General features: G+C 33.0%; 3 protein-coding genes across 4 annotated transcripts; 1 reads left to right on the top strand and 2 right to left on the bottom strand.

Annotated features, from left to right (window-relative positions):
* Positions 1 to 2,790: 2,790 nt before the first annotated feature.
* On the bottom strand, positions 2,791 to 5,165 carry LOC107492357 (ADP-ribosylation factor). 2 transcript variants are annotated; one of them, XM_016113377.3, is made up of 7 exons: positions 4,988 to 5,165; positions 4,587 to 4,734; positions 4,353 to 4,423; positions 3,583 to 3,702; positions 3,339 to 3,457; positions 3,162 to 3,243; positions 2,791 to 3,046 (listed from the first exon to the last, which is right to left on the bottom strand). In XM_016113377.3, exons 2-7 carry the CDS (start codon positions 4,732 to 4,734, stop codon positions 3,041 to 3,043), a joined length of 546 nt encoding a protein of 181 aa, XP_015968863.1. In that variant the 5' UTR covers positions 4,988 to 5,165; the 3' UTR covers positions 2,791 to 3,040. The 2 variants fall into 2 exon arrangements, with proteins under 2 accessions (XP_015968863.1, XP_015968862.1); XM_016113376.3 differs by lacking the exon at positions 2,791 to 3,046 and having other exon boundaries at positions 3,150 to 3,243.
* An 8,414-nt stretch (positions 5,166 to 13,579) lies between these two features.
* On the bottom strand, positions 13,580 to 16,843 carry LOC107492355 (nitrogen regulatory protein P-II homolog). The gene is made up of 7 exons (XM_016113374.3): positions 16,545 to 16,843; positions 16,374 to 16,425; positions 16,211 to 16,238; positions 15,168 to 15,255; positions 14,863 to 14,930; positions 14,094 to 14,163; positions 13,580 to 13,928 (listed from the first exon to the last, which is right to left on the bottom strand). Exons 1-7 carry the CDS (start codon positions 16,732 to 16,734, stop codon positions 13,828 to 13,830), a joined length of 597 nt encoding a protein of 198 aa, XP_015968860.1. The 5' UTR covers positions 16,735 to 16,843; the 3' UTR covers positions 13,580 to 13,827.
* Positions 16,844 to 16,980: 137 nt separating this feature from the next.
* Positions 16,981 to 17,898, top strand: LOC107492356 (uncharacterized). The gene is made up of 3 exons (XM_016113375.3): positions 16,981 to 17,170; positions 17,252 to 17,326; positions 17,623 to 17,898. The coding sequence occupies exons 1-3, from the start codon at positions 17,042 to 17,044 to the stop codon at positions 17,782 to 17,784; spliced, it is 366 nt and encodes a 121-aa protein (XP_015968861.1). The 5' UTR covers positions 16,981 to 17,041; the 3' UTR covers positions 17,785 to 17,898.
* The last annotated feature ends 3,807 nt before the right edge of the window (positions 17,899 to 21,705 follow it).

Below are 21,705 nucleotides of genomic sequence, written 5' to 3'. Positions count from 1 at the left end.
TTATATTACGGCTTAATTTTAACATTGGATTGAATTGAAATGAATTGAATCGTAGTTGAATTGAAATTGGTGATGACATAACTAGTGTCCAAAGTCCTAGGGCTTTTTCATTGTTGAGATCATCTATAAAGTATTGTTTGAATTAAAAGTAAGTTTGTGTTAACATGATTTATGTTTGACAATTTTATACTAAACTTGATTTCGATAAAATAAATATTGTTTAGATAATATTAGTTAAATAATTTTTAGATAGATAATTATTAAAAAAATATGATATTAAATTATAACGTTATCTTTTGAAGTATATTTAATCTTTTTTTAGTATATCTTTTATATAATATTTTTTTAGTATTTTATTTTAGTATGTTATAATTTTTTATTATTATAATAAAAATTAATATTTATTTATTAAATTAAAAATAATATGTAAAAATGGACAACTTTTTAAGTATTTTTTATAATAAAAATTAATATTTATTTATTAAATTAAAAATAACATATTATATTATTCTTTTTAAGTACTCTCAATAATCTTATCTTTTTTACTGTTTTGGATTCCAATTTTTATTAGTAATGCTCTTATTATTATGTATAGTTAACTTTTTATTTAATTTATCATTTATAATAAGACTAATAATGCATATTATAAAAAAATTAGAATACCATTGAAACCAATAAAGACCATATCATAAGTCAAATGACAGTAGAAGTTATAACTTTTTGTTTCAGCTGAACGCACTTTTAAAATGGAGAATTATATTTGCGTTTTGAGTAGAAAAAGTTATCAGACATAAAAAATAACATTAAAAAAACTTAAACGCATTTTTATTTTTTCTAACAAATTTGTCAAACACACCTAAATTTGACCGAAGAATAAAACACAAAGAATTGAATTGATATATAAGTATACGTTATGTTCTAATTTTAATAAGTTTTGATTATGGCAAAACTCAAATTCGCTGTATATGCAAAAATATAATGGTCAATAATAATACTTAAATAGAATTAGATTAACTAATTTTTTTTAGATGAAAAAATATGGAATATGATTTGCAATACAATTGGTTGGTAATTTTATACTTAAAGTAATATATTTTTTATAAATAAATAAATTTTTTACACTTTTATTCTAAATAAATAATGTAATGTGATTAGAATGAAAGTGTAAAACTATAAAAAAAATATAAGTAATATGATTAAGTAATGAAAGTAAAATTACATTATTTATTTAAAATGAAAGTATAAAATTTATTTATTTATAAAAAAATTATATTACTTTAAGCGTAAAATTATAAAAAAAATTAATTTATTTAGAATGAAAATAAGGTGATTAAGTGTAAATATGATTAAAAATAATCGAATACTATGTATAATAAAAAATTGATATTATTGAAGAATAAAATTAAAATTTATTTCTATGTATCGTTTTTGTCCCTAACGTTTTAGTCCTATTTACGTCCTTGACGTTTCAAAATCGTCTCAATTTTGTCCCGCCGTTAATTTTATTAACGGATCTCTAACGGCAGGACAACATTGAGTCAATTTTAAAACGTTAGGGATGTAAATAGGACGATTGAAACGTTAGGGACAATTTTGAAATTTACCCCAAACGTTGGGGACAAAAACAATACTTTACTCAAATAAAAAATTAAAAAAATAAAAATATATTTTTTAAGAGTTACAATTCATATTTTTTAAAAAAATTAATTAAATATTTTTTAACACAATAAGCAAACAAAAATATTTTTATATTATTGTACTTAAATATAATAAAAGATATTTTATATGAGATATTTAAGTATAAAGTTATTTTTATTTTAAAAAAATTGAACTTTTTTTTAAATACCAACCTAAACAAGTCCTAACAACATCATGCACTTTTAATTTGTGTACGATTATGAATTTGGTGATACTCAAAAAATAGTATAACATTATTATTTAAAATTCGTTCTTCGCGTGTTATATCTTTAAAATAATTTTAAAATAAAAAAATAATCAACCCAGCAAATTATATTTTTAAAATAGTTTAATTTTGATGTATGTGTAAAACATTTTACACCGTTGTACAATCATAACTCTTCTCTTGAATAACCATTATGGTCGATGTAAAAGATTATTTTTGTTAATATGATTAGATGGACATGTAAAACATTATTTTTGTTAATATGATTAGATGGACATGTAAAAAGATTTTACACAATACATCAAAATTAAAGTATTTTTAGAAATCTACAAATCATACAAAATTTATTTTGCCCAGCTTCATGGGCATAGGTCAAAATAGATGGAGTTGCGTTTGTCCGTCATACTAAATGGCAACTCAAGAGTTTGTTATACTGCTTTTTTATAAGCCAAGAACTTAGAAATGTATTCCGAAAGTCGTAATCGGCAGATAAAAATAATGGTTAGGCTTTTAATCATTAATTCATATGGTTAGACTAGACTATCAATTAAGTATTGATCTATACATATGGAGCATAGATATAACAATACTTTTTGAACATATTTTCGGTACCTTCACCCACTCTCACAAACGTAATAACATATTACCCACAACTAAAACTAGATATCACAACTAATCACCTATTTAGGCTATTTTTCATTTTTTCTATTCACAAAAGACTATTGGCATTTAGTCTACGTTGATGAAAAAGGTGCATTCCACAACAAAAAGCAACAACTATTATAGTCACTGCTGGGATTGGTAGTTGGAACTAATAAATATGCATGGTCGAGAGAAGTATCATTGCTCTGGAAAATGCAATTTTCCTTTTTGGTTAACACAGATCGTGTATAAGTGTAAGCTTTCAATAAGGATTGCCTAAACAAATCTGCGGGCAAAATTAATTCGGTTATACATGAAAAATAAAATATATAGCAAATTATTCTGAAACTAGTAGTAGACGTCTGTGTTCTTTCTCGAAGCAACAATACATGTAAGAGTAGATAATATTCTAAACAGGGTAACAATATCAATAATCAAGAGCCATAGTCGCTAACACTCAACAACACTCCAAGGAACCATTAACTAATCAAATCTCTAAGCCTGCAATAACAAATAAAAGTAAAGTCAGTTAAGAGTTAAGACTACAAATTGATTTGTAGGGCTAAATATTAATTGACGAGACCCTGAGAATAATTATGCTGTGTTAACTGCTAACCTTGTTTGCAATGTTGTTTGAGAGCCAATCAAGCCCTTCATAAAGTCCTTCACCAGATGTAGCGCAGGTGCTCTGGATATACCTGCATGCCAAGAACATGTCAATGACAATCAGTAGAAGGTTGGAGTCAGGAGTATGGAAATGAATGAGAGGATCCAAATCAATATTTAGGGTTACCAGTGACGTTGACGGAGTGAATGAAGACCAAGCTTATCAGTTATTTCAGCAGCATTCATAGCATTTGGAAGATCTTGTTTGTTTGCAAAAACTAGAAGCACAGCATCTCTCAACTCATCCTGATAAAATATCACACATACAATGAGAATCATGAAACTAAGAGAGAAAATTAAGTTCCCGTAAAAGGAAAAGAAAGAATGCATATTTGGCATATAATCACAGTCACTTCTTCAGAATCTAATACCTCATTCAACATCCTATGGAGCTCATCCCTAGCCTCGACAACACGATCACGATCATTGCTATCTACCACAAAAATAAGTCCTTGTGTATTTTGGAAGTAATGTCTCCACAAAGGACGGATCTAGAAAGAAAATGTTGAGAATATTAACCTCAAAAAATTCAGATATAAACATAGGTAGGCAGATGCCAATGAAAATGCTATTTAAGACGGAGATAGAATGTAACTCTACCAATACAAAAATTGGTGTAAAATAAAATACACATCGATACCAAGCTGAGTCTAAGTCATTACTGAATCCAAGCAACGAACATAAGTTATGAACAACAGATGCCACAGCAATTTAGTTTAAGATCAGATTTGACGTGGTTTTAGAGTAAAGCCAAAAGATTTTCATATTTTTAATTAGCCATAGGATGCCACTAGTATATAAAACCGCTAAGCACGTTTACTTCAAGTACAAAACCATATTCTTAAAATTTAAAATGAGATGACACATTTTAATAAACTGATTACCAGTTATCAAACCTCAGTTCTTGAGTTTAGGAAATTGATAAATCTACAAACAGACACCAGTTCACTATTTATATGAACAAAACATTATGCATTCTCAATCACAAGTTTATATCATAATGGAGAGGAGACATACGAGTTACTATATATCAAACGGATCATTCATCTCCCAACAATACTGGTCTAGGAATTAGGTCACTCAAATGTCATGTGATGAAATCAATGAAATCATTTTGTACTGCGATCTAAAGAAGAGATACCTTGTCCTGGCCACCAACATCCCAGACAGTGAAGCTAATGTTCTTATATTCGACGGTTTCCACATTAAACCCTACATACCAAACGATAAGTCAATTTTGATTATAATTAATTTATTATGAGCATAAATTAGAGTTGATCTGTGGTTTGATAAGAAACAGAGGCATCAAATGCTGAAATTATTGAATTGATCTGAAATGGAAGGGAATTGAAAGGGAGAAGAATGGAAATCATACCAATGGTGGGAATGGTGGTAACGATCTCTCCGAGCTTGAGCTTATAGAGAATGGTGGTCTTACCGGCAGCGTCGAGACCGACCATAAGTATACGCATCTCCTTCTTGGCGAACAGCCTGCTGAATAGCTTCGTGAATGACAGACCCATCTGGAATATTGTGAACGTTCATCAAACAACGCAAACTCAATTAGTTCGATTCCAAATAGCGGATCGGAATGCAATGATGGAAAAAATGAATATCCAAGGGGGAAGACGACGGGATCTGAACACAAGCGAGACAGATCCAATCTAAGGACTGAATTTAAATCGTGAATTGCAATACAGATCGAGGAAACGGAAGAAAGGAGGAGAGATTCGGGAGTTAGGGTTTGTTGAGAAAGAAAGAAGTAGATGGGGTTACCTTGGAGAGCCGAGAAAGAGAGCAATTCGTATGAGCTGAGCTGAGATCTGTTCTTTTGTTTGGATTTTGGTGCCTTTGCAAAGATGCAGGATGGAGAAACAGGACCCTACCCCTTGCTATTTCCTTGATTAAAATGGCCCTTGAAACTCCGTTTTGTTTATTTATATCTACATCTAAAATGTCGCATTTGGATTACGGACCAATTAATATTTATTTATAGAATAAAGTGATAATTAGGTTCTAAGGATTTCGCGTTTAAACAAATTTAAATTCTTAAAAAAAAATAACAAATAGATTTTTCAGAAAATGAATCGTGGACAAATTACATCTTTTCGTCAATTTATGTATTAAAATGGAATGAAATTACTTTGCTGTCCTGTTACGTGAACTGACATATCCATTACAGTCACATATGCAATGGGACGATGTCGTTTTTTTTGTTTCCTTCGTTTATATTTGTTTCACTTTGCCCTTAACCTTCAGTTATTGGCTGTGCAGTAATAAAAGTGATAATCCTTCTTTAACGTACCAGCAAGGAAGAAGACGCCGTTAAAAAAATCGGTGTTAGCGGAGACATCCTCGAGTAAGGTAAAAAATAGTTATGCTTTTGTCAGTTAGTGTAACTCTTTGTCAGTTATTTTCATGGTGGTCCTAATTTTTTCAACTTGTTTAGTCTTCTGCAAATAATGGTGGTCCCATATTTTTTAACTTGTTTGCATGACACATTTTGCCACTTACTCAAATTTTTATGCATTTGTTGAAACTAATGATTAACAGAAAAAGACATACATGCTCTTGATTCTTGAGTTAACTGTTTGTACTAAACAGATGGAGGAATTCGCTATCCTTATGTTTCACCATCGGAGAAAATTTGAGGAACAAACGGGAAGAGTTGAGTTATCGGGATGGGTTAGTTGAGAGGTTTCCAGAGATGGATATGGACATTGTGAACTTCTTTGACTTGAAGGAATTGTTCAAGAGTCTGGGATACGATGATTACAAAGCGATGATGTAGTTTTATCCGACAGCTGCTAATTTTGAAGCCGGTTTGCATCCTATTTTGGAGATTCAGAGATCAATGCTTTAAGGTAGCACAAAATGCAAAACAAAGACTGTAAGGAGTTCTATATATATTTTGAGCATAATATTCTTGGAGGCGAATAAGCTATAGGGTGTGATGAAGTTGGGGATCCTCCTATTTCTTATGATGACAGTAGTGATGATCATGGTTACGAGAGCACTGAAAATGAGTTGTACAAACTTTCACCGGCTGGTGAAGAGGAGTCAGACACTGAAGAGGAGCCTGCAAGAATGACTAGAAAGAAGAAGGTTACGGACAGTAACCGTTCGCCAAATGCCAAAAAAGTGACTTCTCCAAAAGGGAAGAAAGTTACTAACGATGAGACTTATGTAACTAGCAATTCCCCTAAAGATCGAAAGAAGAAGGAATATAACAAAGTGAGGAGGAGTTCAAGACTGCAACAACAAGCCAGAAAACACGTGGGGAACTCCATAACGAGTCAGACTCTAGTTGACATTGGAGATGATAGGGACGAAGACCATCATGAACATCATATGCATGCACAAGATGCTGAAGAGGTTGGGGATGACCCTTTTATTGGATCCTTTTTGGGAGGAAACACGTGCTCACAAGGAGTCAGATGATGAGAAAAATTTTTACTATGAATCAGAAGACTTGCACACTTCTGTTGGAAGCGATGAAGAGAATGAAGCTAACAGGTCTGGTTTTGATGACTTCTCGGAGGGTGCTGAATTTGGAGAAGTGGAACTAGAAATTAGCATGAAGTTTGACACTTTAAAACAGTTTAAGAGGACGCTAAAGGACTAGATAGTAGCTTAGGGTAGAGAATTACAGTGGCTAAAGAATGACAAGCTGAGGTCAAAAGTCAAGTGTGCTGAGAAAAATTGTCCATTCTTAATTTTTTGCTCATGGAATTCAAGTGAAGATTGTTTTCGAATCAAGACTTTTTTTTCCAAGCATACATGCAATCGGGACTTTGGAAGCAATAAGGCAAATGTGAGATGGCTTACTGAGAAGCTTGAGAAGCGATTACGGACACAGCCGAAGCACACAAAAGGAGGCATTGGATCACATAAAGAAAGATTGTACAAATTTACTACAAAAGCATGCAAAGGGCACTTAAGAAGGCAAGGGAGTTAGTAATTGGCAAGAAAAGTGAACAATATAGCAAATTAAGAGATTACCTGGCTGAGATATTGAGAAGTAATACTGGTAGCACAGCCTTGTTAGAAGTTGAGCCAATTCCATAATCTCCTCTACTTTTTGACAAGCTTTATATTTGTCTAGATGCATGTAAGCAAGGTTTTAAGGTAGGATGTCCCCCGTTGATTGGGCTAGACGAGTGTTTTCTAAAGGGCTATTACGGGGGACAGTTATTATCTGCTGTGGCTCAGGATTCAAATAACTATTTCTATGTGATAGCTTATGCTGTCGTTGGATTAGAGACCAAGGAAACATGAAAATAATTTTTGACTCTATTGCTAGAAGATTTGGAAGATGTCCAAACACACGGATGGAGCTTCACATCTGACCAACAAAAGGTAAAAACTTAAATGTATTCTTCACTTGTTAGTGTCGCATTGATGTGTATTCGACTTATGGCACTGAATTGTATTCTTCCTGGTTAGGGTCTACTTCCGGCACTTTGTGAGATGATGCCCAATGCACATTACAGAAATTGTGTGATGCACATCTAGAAAAACTTTTTGAAGCAATACAAAAATAAGCAAACCAAGGGTACTATGTGAAAATGTGCTAGATGCAAAACTGCAGTTGAATTCAAAGCAAGCATGGACAAGTTAAAAAAGATAAATGAGAAAGCATGGGCCTATTTAGCTAAGTTTGAGCCCGCTGTGTGGGTCAAAGCATACTTTAGCCACGACCCTAAGGTAGATAACTTGACCAATAACATGTGTGAGGTCTGGAACTCAAGGATTGTGGATTACAGGGCGAAATCGGTATTGACAATGTGTGAAGAACTCAGATGTTATATTATGAGAAGGATGACAAATCACAAGAGACTTTTGGGTGGGTACAAGGGAAAGATTACACCAGTTCAACAAAAGAAGTTGGAGATGCTGAAGAAGGCTAGCGATAAGTGGCAACCACAATGGATTGGTGATGATGATCGAGTCAAATATGAGGTTCGGTGTGATGGGAAGAAGTTGTCAGTAAATCTGGGCCACAACACCTGCACATGTAATGTGTGGCAACTCGCAGGTAGTATCAAACACTTTGGATTTTTGTTGTTGTTGTTTACTTGTATGTGTCAAGAATACCATGTGTGCATGTTATATCTGCTATAGCCTGGGGAAGCGAGCAATCTGAGGACTATTGTCACCCATGGCTGCCAATGAGCTCATTCAATGCTATATACCAACATTGTATTCAACCAGTTCTGAGTGAGCAATATTAGGAGAGGGCAGAAGGATCAAGACCTATTCCACCCAAGTTTAAGAGACCCATTGGCCATCCAAAACTACATACAAGAAGAAAAGATCCTATTGAGCTACTGCTGAATGCAAATAAGGTCAGGAGGAGTTTCAGTGTGACTTGCACCAAGTGTGACAAATTTGGCCATTACTCCAAAACATGCAAAACAGCTCCAGTAACTAAGAAAGGAAAAAAAAAAGAGTCAGAGCCTCATCAAAGAATGGTACACAAAAAGATGCACCACAGGCTGACAGTGCTCCCCAGGTAGGGAACCAAGAAACCATTGTTGCACCCGACCCACAGCCACAGGTAATCATAGTTAATTGTATACTCACACTATTATTAACGATTTAGTTATCTGGTATAGTTTGTATTAGGGATCTAAATGTTCTATCACTAACTTATGAGGGGTTTAGTTGTCCTAGACTGAAAAATAGTAATCGATTATTTATAAGCTTAGTGTGATAGTGACTCAATTGTATCATTCATGTCTATTTAGGCAAACCTGGTTCAAGAAGAAAATCATAATCCTGCTGTCACTACTCAAAATGTTGCACCAACTGGGTCTGTGACTAATAAGAAAGTTTAACATGGACCTGTAACAACTGGCACTAACACTAATGTAACTGATGCAACTATAAGTTCTTTGTGGATGATGTTATGTCTGCTATATTTGTGTGTTTAATATCATTAGGATGTGGGTTATAATGAATTTTTCTGTCCACATCGTAGGGCCAATTGGAAGGTGATGTAAAGGAGAGAAAAATGAGGATAAGAAGGTCCACAGGGTTCAGGCCTCCAGGTTAATTCAGGCCTCCAGGTCAAGCCCAAGCCCAATTCAAGCCTCCTAGTCAAGCCCAACCCCCACTAAGACCTTTTGCTCCAGTCCAGAACCAGCTCAGGTTTCCTGCCCAACCTCAAGGCCATAAGCCCCCTTCAACAACAGCTACCTAAGGAAAAAAGCCAACTCAAGTCTAGTCAAAATTCTTTGCCGCTAGGCCACTGAATCTAGCCTTGTTTAGAAAAAAACAATCAATTATAAGGCCTAAACAACCTCACCACAACAACCAACAAGCTCCATTTATGGTATCCTTGCAGAAACCCTGGTTGCAACAAGTTCGAGAACAGCTTCAAGAATGTTTCACTTCATTCCCACTCCTAGATTTAATCCTTAGTTGAAGTCTTCAATCTATGAAACTTTAGTCTTTTGGATATAATGGATTAGTAATTTGGTTGTAATCTATTAGTATTTTGGATATACTTTCTTTGGACTTAAATCTTGTTTTGAATTAGGCACAATATATTGTGCAGTTATGATAATGTTGCTATGTAGGTTTCCTTTTGATTTAGCGACATAAACAACAATTCAGCCTCTTTTTAGATCAACCAATGTAATTGGAAACAATCTTTTGGAAGTTTAGATAATACAACAATGCTTTTATGCTCATTATAGTTATTTCATTTCTTCCAGTTCATCAATGTGAACATCAGATTCATTAACACCAACATCTATAATATATCATACAATGATTCAAAAGTAACTATTCATTATCGCATTCATAATAATACAATTACAAATACTATTACATTCATGCTTCAACAATCTCACTTGAATCACCCAGAACCCTTGCTCCACACATTCACAATTATTGCAACTAAGAAACCAGCCATAAAATACAGAACATTTTTATATCTACTGCTAATAATTTTGCTCGAATTTTCCTTATTTCTACAATCCGTTTCCAGTCTCAGAATTCTCTCCTCCAAATCAATTAATCTATCCTCCACTCCCTACTTAGAACTTTGAACCTCAACATCTCCAGCAACATCATCCAACCATCTAAAGAATTTGCAGTATGACAAATTGTCCTGTAATTGCAACCAAAAACCATACCATGAATAACAGCTATGAATTTTAATTTTGCAGAATACTCAAAAATCACATAATTAAAATCGTTCAAATCTAAACTTACCCTATAGTTTGGGCATCCTAAAAACAATCTATCTAGATTCTCTACCGTTCCAGACTTGTATATTGTTACATATAGCTGACAGTTACACCTGGGCGCAATTTTATTGCTGGAGCATCTTCCAAGTGTTGAGTCACCCCTACAATTGCCACCGCTGCCTTCATTCCTTTCCATTCTTTGCCGCCTCATGCTTTTGGAGCTTCCGGTGCTATTCATTATGCATTATGCTAGGGTTTGGTTTCAGAGTGAATAATTGGGAATTTTGAAAAATTAGAGTTTCGAAGCATTTTAAATCCAAACAATACAGAAGGACTAATTTGTCCCCCCATTCAAAATAATTCCACTGTAGCACTTAACAGATGCCTCAACACATTAACAGTCCATATCAGAGGCGCCGTTAGTCTTACTAACGGAGGGCTGTAACATGTCCACATTTTATTTTCTGAAGGATCTATTTGTTACTTTTTTTTTTGTTCAAGAATTAAATTGTCCAAACACAAAATTCTCATGGACCTAATTGTCACTTTACTCTTATTTATATAAATTCAAAGTAATTACTAACAATATTTTTTTGGTGACATTACTAAAAATATTTGAACCTACCATATTGTAATACTATTGACATAAAAAAAATGGCAATGAGTTATTTGTATAATTGTCCACATTACTTTTTTTTGTCGTTTATTTTGTTTATTAAAAAAAATGATCTTTTCATCTTTTAAATTCACAGCAAGCAATTCGTTTTTTTTTTGGATTTTATATGCATTAAAAATTAAAAACTTTTCATTTTTATTCAATTGTCAAATATTTTTAGAATATTTTTTAACTAATTTCTGATAATTAATATTTTTCGCAAGAGATATTTTTTAAACGGATTTGGATCCTCTAAAGTTTGAATTTTATTTTAGAGAGTAAAGTATGATTTCTCACCATTGATTTTATAGGTGGGACCAAGAATAAATATGAAAGAGAAACTATAAAAGATCACACTTTACTCTCTAAAATAAAATTCAAAATTTAGAGGATCCAAATCCTTCTTAAACAATACGTACATTAGTTTTTTGGTAGTCACTTAGATAAAGACGCTTAAAACGTCTTTTTTTAAGATATTTTTAAATAATTAAAATTTTACATATGTAATCGATTAAAGCATATTATTTTTATCATAATTAGATCGGACAAACTAATTTGGCTAAAAAATCGATGAACCAAATTTTATATCGATCTAAATTAATATCTTTTTAAAAAAATGACTATAATACCCTATTATCGAAAATGACTAAAATACGTTATAGGGTTAGAATTTAGCGTTTTCAAAATTAAAAAATATATATAATAAGAATATTTTAGTCATTTTCTATAATAAAATTATTGTAGTTATTTTTTATAAAAAAGAATATTAATTTAGATCAATTTAAGGTTTGGTTTACTGATTTTTCGACCAAATTAATTTGTCTGATCTAATTTTGATAAAAAATAATATAATTTAATCAATTATATGTATTAAATTTTAATTAATAAAAAATATCTTATAAAAAAGATGTTTTAAGTGTTTTTATCGGAATGTTCTCCTAATTTTTTTTGGTTCACTTAATTGGTCAATAGAAGCATATCATGTTATAGTACACTGTAGGTAGATTAGCTTTGTCCTCGATTAAGTTTTCCATAGTAATATTGTTGGGTAGTGGATGGCGAGTGATAACCAAGTTGTGGGTTGTACCCACGTTGCTTAAGCTTCTATTCATTAGTCACTAATTATTAGTTTGATCTGCAGGTTTTTTTAAGATTATTGTAAAACATACTCGACCGAACATAATTATTAGTCACTAATTATTAATTTGGTAAAGTTTTTACATTTTAAAAGTGGCTTATGAAAACTGTCTTTTAAAAAACAGCTTTTTAAGAGTTGCGGCCTTTGTATTTGGTAAAATCAAATTAAAAATTACTTTTAAAAAGCACAAATAATACAATTATGTTTGGTAAAACAGCTTTTAAAAATTAAAAAGATTATAATAAATATATTTTTAACGAAAAATATCTTTTTTCAAATTCTTTAAAATTTTATATAATATTTTAAAATAAAAAATTATATGATGAGATGTATTTGTATTAAAATTTGTGAAGATTAGGTTGAAAAAAATATATGAAGATTGTGTTAGAATTGGTGAAGATAAAAATGAGAAGTTAGAAATATATTAGGATTCCAACGATAATATAATGGCAAAAAATATATGCATGAAAATAAATAAAATTTGGTACCCATAGCTTTCTTCCTTTAAATTCACTGCTGGCCAAGAATTGAATATCAATGTTTTGTACCATTTGTTTCATACAGTGCGCTTTGTTTTTAATAATCCTTAGTTCCAACTAGTTTCTACTACTAAATTCTTACTGTCAAATGATCACCATAAGTCCATAACCTCCTCTTCCTTCACACTAACTTCCTCAACCAAAAACTGCAGTGATGCTGTCAAATTTGCAACAATTGCTTCTGCATTAGATTATCCTTTAATCATATGGCCCATAAGACACTTTTATCTCACCTTGTGAATTCTTAAGATATCTACTCACCATAAAATAATTACTATCAGGGACATAATCAACACATACCCACCAAAATCACTCACCCTCAATTCTAGTTACCTTCCTAGAGATTATCTTTCTTAACTCTTCTTTTTCACCACAGACCATTGGTTAATAAGGGATTTAATGTGCTCCCAACTCTTAGTAAACTCAGGCACCATATTTTCAAAAAATTTTAAGCTCCTACAATTCCAAATAGCCCACACAACAGCAAAAAAAAGCATGCGCCATCTATTCTTAAATCACCTCCTAACTTCCAGTTGCATCCATCCCTCAGACCAAAACCAATCTTTATATATCCCCAACATAAGGACAGACCTCACAATTTAGTTGGAAAAGGACAATGCAAGAAAAGGTGGTTTAGTACTCCAAATCACAAAGAGGGTATCTTGGCTCATCATGATTTATTATTCCTCTCCTTAATAGTTTTCCTTGGTGTTAAGACCTCCAAAGATCGCAAACCAAGCAACCATTTCAAATTTTGGTATGACTAGACCTCCCTAAATGTCATCAAAGATGTGTTTCATCATAGTTGAGACTCCATTCATTCTTCCAAGAGCAGCATTATAAAATGACTTTTATTACTATCTTAACGAATTGTCATTCATTTATTATCATTCACAATTGTCATCATTACATAAGTCACAACAACTACAGATGCATTTTCTTATAGCTAATTGTAAATCATCTAAAAGTGAAGACATTGTAATCAGCCCCACAAAGAGAAAATGATAATGGGGACGAGATTAGAAATTATATGAATATAAAGGGCAAATAGCAAATGGCAAATTCTAATATTGATTCCAACCATTTTATATGCCAGAAGACATGTCACTTCGGCCCCCTGCCATCCTCTCTGCCTGTTCTCCACGCTCACCTGTACGAACTCTTATAACATCTGAGACAGGAATTACTGCACAAATAATAAATCCAGTTAGCACTTATTTAACTCCAATTGACAAAAAGTTAATGAATCTTGACAAGTTTTTTTCTCTCCTTTTCCTTTTCGGTATATGAACTTTCTTACAACTGTGATTCGAACATAAAAGTTAAGGAAAGCTACTAGATTCAATCTTACAGAATATTTTTCCATCACCAATCTCTCCTGTCCTTGCCTCTTCAATAATTTTGGCTATTACATCCTCGACCTGCAAACATGCATCATATATAAAAATTAGAGATTGTGCAGAAATGAACATTCTTGTTTGTCCAAGATTATTAATGTGATAAAAAAATTAAATAATTAACATTTGAAAACTCTTTTGATACGTGCTTTAAATATTCGTGATATGAAGAATTTAAATATTATTTAGAATTTATTAGTTATAATTTTAGTACAATTTGATGTATTTTTATTTCTATTTATTTAGTTAGTATATTGGGCTTTATATTAGTGGGTTCAGGATTTTTATTATTTTATCCTAACAAGAGGTTATAAATACCTCCTAGATTATTGTAGTCGTCACATATTCAAGGATTAGAGGTGTGAAAACCCTCTTTTTGGTTTCGTGATGAAATCATGATATGGACAAGTTGAGTTGAGTGAGTCCCTCTCTTATGGCATCGAGGAATTAAGTAAAAGGTTGATGAGTCCCTTCGATTTAATTCCCAAACTATGGCGTGGACAAGTTAGATGGAGGCCTTTCTATAGTGATTCTCTTTGTATTCAATTTCAATCTATTCCTTTTGTTTCTGTTTCAATTTAATATATCTTTTTATTCCGTTTGAATTCTTATCTTTTTGTTTATCTTTTATTTCGTACCATCTTTCCCCTTTCCCTTCCTACAAAATTCCATTAACAAAAAAAATATATAGTAGATTACAATGCCCGCCAAATGTCTAGATACCTGATCCTTCCTCACCACTATTTCCATCTTAACTTTGGGAATAAAACTGTCTTCAGAAAATTCAGAGCCTGCAGCAAATAACTTTCCATTAAGTGATAGGTGACTTGTATGTAAAAATGCTTAGTACATTGTCCACAATTACAAACATAGAACACAATTAAAGTATATTGGTCACACAGGTCTAAATGATCACACACAGACATTTTAGTTTAGTAAAGTAACATATACTTAGATATAAAATCAGGGACAACTAAGCTGCAGACATTAGGGACACACATTTTCAGTACAGTCAGCTGCAAACTTACCTCCTTGCCTCTCTTTTGAACCACCCTGAGCACCAAAGCCCCTAGCATCAGACACAGTGACTCCACGAATTCCCATTTTCAACAATGCCTTTCACATTAAGAAGAAAAACACGAACCAACCATGTCATAGCTCAATAAGCTTAGTAAATCTAACAGCAAAATGCCACTGAAATAAAATGCATACAAGCAATATTTGATTAAAACCAATAGTTCGAGAAGGTAGTTGTATTGGCCAAGTCACCACCTTTGGCCCAAGGCAAGACTATGTACTGCTCACCATATCTTTCTAAATCTATCAAATCTCTGAAAATATTCTCAATAATAACAAAATGATCTTCTAATGGTGAGTCATCAAATTCTAGAAGAAAATAAGAAAAACATTTGATAGAATAGAAAAGGAAGAAGAATGTTCATCTTATTTGGCCTTTGTATCATTTGAGCTATTCTTGTCTTAGGCCAAAGGCGGTTACTTGTCCAATAAGTTGCTCTTTTCTATCTATAGTCACCAAAGCATCACGAAAGTATAACCAAGCTAACCCATTATATACATATGAAAACATGGTAAATTGCCGAAGAAAATTGTAGCAGAGAGCTAACTTAAAAAATTTCAAGAGGATTCTTGAGTGTGGAAATGAATTCACAAGTTGAAATTATGCACGTCAGTATGTGCTTTATATACAGGCTGCATGACAAATAAATTAAGCTCAAATTTAAATGTGCATGAAACTTGGAAGTAGGTTTGTTCTAATATTAACATGACAGCAAGAAAAACTTCTAACACAACCAGTAACTAACTATTCCGTATCAATAGGCAGGTACTAAGATATCATGCCAGTATTTTCAATTCTTTATATCCAACACATTTAACAATAATAAATATCGTATACAATGTTTTTTAAGCTCAACATTAAAATGCATCGGTAACAAAGTGAAGAGTTGTGGTGATAATGCATATCTATACAGTAATGCAGCGGAAATAAAAAGATCAACCTCGCATTGCAGAGAAATAAATGGCGATGATGAAAAAGGTGAAGATGTCTCACCGAAGAAACCTTAGGGATCCGCCATGGCCTGTTGCATAGGACAATTGACAGCTTAAAACAAACGCAGCTAAGACATAAACACGTAGCTATGATACAAAACACTCATGCTACACAACTACACCGTAAATCTCTTCCATGAACATGAGAGAGAGAAGGTAATAACCTAAGAATGGCTTCCACTTTGTAGAAATCGGAATCTGGAACATACTGAGGCACTGCCATAGAGAGAAATAGAGAATAAGCAACAAACAGATTTAGCAATAGAACAACAGTTTCATTCTTAGAATTTGTGAATATAGATAACTTTTCTCTCCATTTCTACATGGATTCGTACCTGAGGGAGTCTGAGCCCTGATTATGGGAAAAATCCCGGCGGCATTTGCAGCCCTGCGCGTGAGAACCACGTTCCGATGAGACTCTCGGAAGCGCGTAGGCATAGCACTGTAACCTGCAAAACGCAATTGAGCTTCTCTCAGATGAAAACTCGGAGCGCCAAACAAGTGCGTTCTCGTGATCGCGGCCATCGCTTCTTCTTCTTCTTCTTCTTCTCTCCCTCTCTGTCTCTCTCACTCTCTCACTCTCACTGAGCTTCGACGTTAACGCCTGCCTTTCCAGACCGCGGGCGGTTAAAATGAAAATTGATAAGACACGTCGGATTCCAAGTCCTTACAGTAATTAATGGGCCTGGCCTTGTATTGTTGGCTGAGAAAGTCAGCCCAACAAGAAGTCAGTTATAAACGGGCCAGGCCCAACTTTAAAGTGGCGAGTTGACTGCTTGAAGAATAACGACCAGACACCAGAGGATTGAGATCGGTGCTTGTAGGTTTGACGATGGAGGATGAATTCGTGTACAGGATAAGCACAGCGAAGGAGTGGGAGTTGTTGCAAAGCAATGGATCCATTTTCGGTGGGGATCTTGACAAGTCTTCGGGTTTCATCCATCTCAGCAAGCTGAACCAGGTTCTCTCTTAAAATTGAGATTAAAAATTTCAAAGTTTGGTTAAGATTCGGGTCATATATTATATGATATCAATATTGCAGGTTCGGTCTACGCTAGAGAACTTTTTCACCAACACCAAATTGGAACTCTACCTGCTTCAGATTGATGCTAAAAAGGTAGTTTTGAACTTGCACCAAAGAATGGAAAGTTAGTTAGCTGTTAGATTTCGTTAGTGATTAGAAGTTGGTTATCATATTATTTCAACTAACACACAGCCAGATGTAACTTGTAGTAGTAAATATTCTGTAAAATGATCCTGATTTCAGTGGTGTGATTAATGGATCTGATGACAATTCTGGTGGAATTATAGTAAGGCATTGCAAAATGAATCTAACTGATATTGGTTTCATTCATAAAATTCGTACTTCTCCAGGGCATAACTGACAAATTCTAGGTCCTCTGGTTGTTGCAGCTTGGCGATGGTTTGATATATGAAGTTGTGGATGGCACAAATAGCTTCCCTCATTTCTATGGACCGTCTCGAAGCTTTGCCCCTCTTCCTCTGGATGCCGTGACAAAAGCAGAGAAGCTGTGTCTCTCAGATGGTAAATTCAGTTGCAGTTTGTTTGATTAACTCTTGTACGAGGGTAATGAAAGCAATTACTTTCCTATGTTACTTGTAAAAGAAAGGATTGTACGCCACTAACGAATAATTGAAAATAAATGAATTGAATCATCTTAAGTGATATATGATGATGTGATTATTATTTATTTGGTATCAAACAATTGAAAATGTCCGATGCCAAGTCGTACATTCTTACTGTACTAATCCTTTCAGCAAGAACCAGAACAAATGTTTTGTCTGTGGTACTGTGCTTCTAAACAACTTGCAACAGATTCCCTATTATCAGTGCAGTGATTAGAAATTTAGAACAATGTAATCGTCTTTCTTATACAGTACTGTATAATAAGGCGATCAATGAGCTTATTAGGTACTATCCTCAACTACAACCCATTTGCCAACAAACATAATTGAAACCTGATATATTTATGTCACTGGATTCTAGTATATACCCGTTTTCATCATTGCTAATTAATAAGGTTGCTTTGGGATTAAGGATACTAAATATAATTACAACGTCAACCCCATCAATATATTTGGATCTACCACCATACTGGTAAAGTAGATGGAGTTCTTCAATTGAAAAACAAAATAAAATTGAATGGAGTCTATTTCATTACAAAGAATCTCGTGGTGGCAAGCAGTGTTGCAAGAAGTATGATTTCTATCTTGTCAGTACTTCACTCAGCAAAGAAAGCATTCTTTCTTTCTTTGTTTGCAATTCAAAGAAATTTCATTTGCTGGTAATTATGGTAACGTACGTAGCAGCACATAAATAATTTGAAAATTCCGAAAAGTCATCACTGTCACTGTCTAATTGCTGGAATATTATTGAGTCAACTATTGCCACAAATAAAAAAACTAGGTCATGTGAATAAGTGAGTGCAATATCACTTCATCTGTAATAGGTGGTACTTTGCATTTCAATGTGATCTTATACAGTGATGAGTCGGTGCTGCTTGTATCATTTGCAGTAAATACTTTTCTTTGCAGAGAAGCACGCATTAGCAGATCAGATAACATTTCACATGGGGTCAATACATAGATAAAGTGATCTTGGAGTGCTTTTATTGTTATTATTATTATTTAGACACATCTTCAACTATAAAAAATTAAAAAGTTAAGAGCTTTACTTGAGTGTCCATATAATAATACATAACACTTACGAAATAGGAAGTCAAAATAAGCGATCATATCAAAGATAATAGAATTGGCAAGGGAGGGTCAGGGTTGATGTATGTGTCACTAGCTAATATGATGTATCACTCTTCTACCTTAGCTTGCTTTCAAATTGATATCATTGTAGGGTATGTATGGCTATGTCTCGAGTTATTTCTATAGGTTTCATCCAATCCCTCTTTGCTTGTGTGGTTGAGGTTCGGACTTAGGGCACAACAAACAGATACGGACAAATAATGTTTTTTTTTTTGTTTTCTACGGTATCTTTAATCCGACAAGTCAAAGACTAATCCGTTGAAGTACTGAGTTCCATTTAAGGGTTTGTCGCTGGCCAATAAATTGCTGCATGCACGAGACAAAATTCGAACTTGCTTACACAGACTAATGAACTAACTAATAGACCAACTCAATTTGATTAAATACGGACAAATAATGTTGCTAAAAAAAGTGGAAATCGGTCAACGGTAAGTACTGTAATCTGATTGAGTTCGTCTTCTAGTAGGCCCGTAAAACAATACACGTTTTTTCTTATATTTATATTTGGAAAAGTCTAGGGACCAGCAGTTTTGTTGAATTTTGGTCAGCATGTAACCAGCAGAGGAAGGTGAACCATTGGATAAAATCTCACACCAATCTCACACCATCAAATCATCATTTATGGCTAATTGATGGCTAACAATCACAAAAATTGTTGGCCCCTAGCATTGCTCTTTATATTTTTGTGTTATAACTTATAAAAGATTTTTTATTTGTCTTCTTTTCTATCGTTTTTAATATAAAAAAAACAAAATATATCCAAATATGATGCATATAACATTTTTCAATAAAAACAAAAAGGATGATTAGTGTTATAAAAAATAATAATTATATAATTTTTTNACTAATCCACGGGTCCACCAAAAAGCAAATTAAATTAACACTTTAAGCTTATTTACTTGGTGGAACGGAATGGATTATCTACTTAGCCACCCATATTTAAAATTTGTAATAATTTTCAATCATCAAATAAGATCTAAAAAATTTTAAATACTATGGTGCCCAATTCTTGGTAGTAAATTCTTGTATGTTCTCATGGCACCATACATTTATTTTATGGTCGTTTATCAAATAACATACATATTTTATGGTCGTTTATTAAATAACATACATATCCCTCTTTTCTTTATAGGTCCTTTTGTTCAAGGAAGGAATATTTTACGGAAATTAATTTACATATGGCTCATGAGGTGGTGAAGTGCGGTGATATGGGGAAAGGGAGTGATGCACAAAATGGTGGTGTCAGGTGGGAACTACTCGGACCCTCCGAGTTCTAATACCAACTCGCACCGTCCGAGTTGCATGCAATCCACTGTAGCCAGGTTGGAACTCGGACCCTCAGAGTTGCAGCACATCACGGACCGTCCGATTTCTGAAGAAGCTAAACGCACGGTCCGAGTTCGTTGTTGCATGTAACACGCGTCGCTCTCCACGTTTCCCCCGAACGGTGCCCCAGTTTGAATAAAGAAAGAGACCCAATTGCTCTTCTCTCACCATCCGAAAACCAAAGACACACACTTCACTCTCAAACCTTCTTCTTCATCTCTGAAACTCATCCTTGCATGGTGGAGAAGAAGCAATCATGCCCAAGAAACATAAAATTAAAGATGTTGATCGATGTGAGCTTCATATTATTCATTATCTCAGTGATCCTGATTATGTAAGTATTTTTTAATTATTTCTAAGATTTAGAAATTTATTTATATTTATAATTATTAATATTAAGAATTTTATTATTATGATGGTGATTGTTGGTTAAAAATGCATGTGATATATAGAAAAATAGATGCAGTTTATATTTCAATATTTCTAAAAAATTTTTAAATTTTTTTTTGCAGATTTTTAATTAAAAATATTATTATTAATAGGAAAATATAATCATTATTAATGATGAAAAGGAAAGATTTCGGTTGGTATAAAAGAAGAAGTAAATAGATATCTTATTCAGTAGAGAAAGTTGATATTTTTTTAATTTTTTATTAATTTCTAGTATAATTATATGTTTTAGTTAATTAAGCATATTTAAATAGTGATTTAAAAAAGTAAGTATAACTGTTAGAGGAGAATTTAAATGTTTATGTTATTGTTATTGGTATTGTGACTGATAAAAATGTTAATGTTTAATGATTAATAGGAATATTTTAATTAAGCCATGCTATTTTTTTAATTATGACAATCTTTATAGTATTAGAATATGAATGTTAATGTTGTGTAGAATTGTTGATGATGGCATATACTGATTGTTAATATTTTTTGTTATGGAGGGAAAAATGTGTTTCACAAATGAGTAATTAGTATTAGATAATATTTAAATTGTTGTAATATTGTTGAGAATATTCGTTAAGAATAAATAAATGTATAGGTCATGACTTTTATTTTTAATTATTAATAATTTTAAGGATTAATTCAATAATTTTAGAAGTTAAAAGAATTAGTTATATATGGATTTACTGAAATGATTGATGATGGTAAGTTAGTAACTGTTAATTATATGACTAGTTATTTGTGATGTTTTTTGTAGAAATTAAGAATGTTGACATGTAACCACCCAGTTCCTCCGGATCGGTACAACGATAGGGTGGAGGAGCATTTACGGATTACTGGGTTCTATCATGTGTCTCAGATTGGGATAGTTCAGTGTCAGAAAGCATTGGTAAATGCTCTAATCGAACGTTGGCACCCAGACACACATACGTTTCACCTCCCCATTGGTGAATA

The sequence above is a fragment of the Arachis duranensis genome, chromosome 6 (genome assembly GCF_000817695.3).
Source record: "Arachis duranensis cultivar V14167 chromosome 6, aradu.V14167.gnm2.J7QH, whole genome shotgun sequence".
NCBI classification, from domain to species: domain Eukaryota; kingdom Viridiplantae; phylum Streptophyta; class Magnoliopsida; order Fabales; family Fabaceae; genus Arachis; species Arachis duranensis.
Note: the sequence above shows the minus strand (reverse complement) of the source record. Positions and strands in the feature narration are given on the sequence as shown.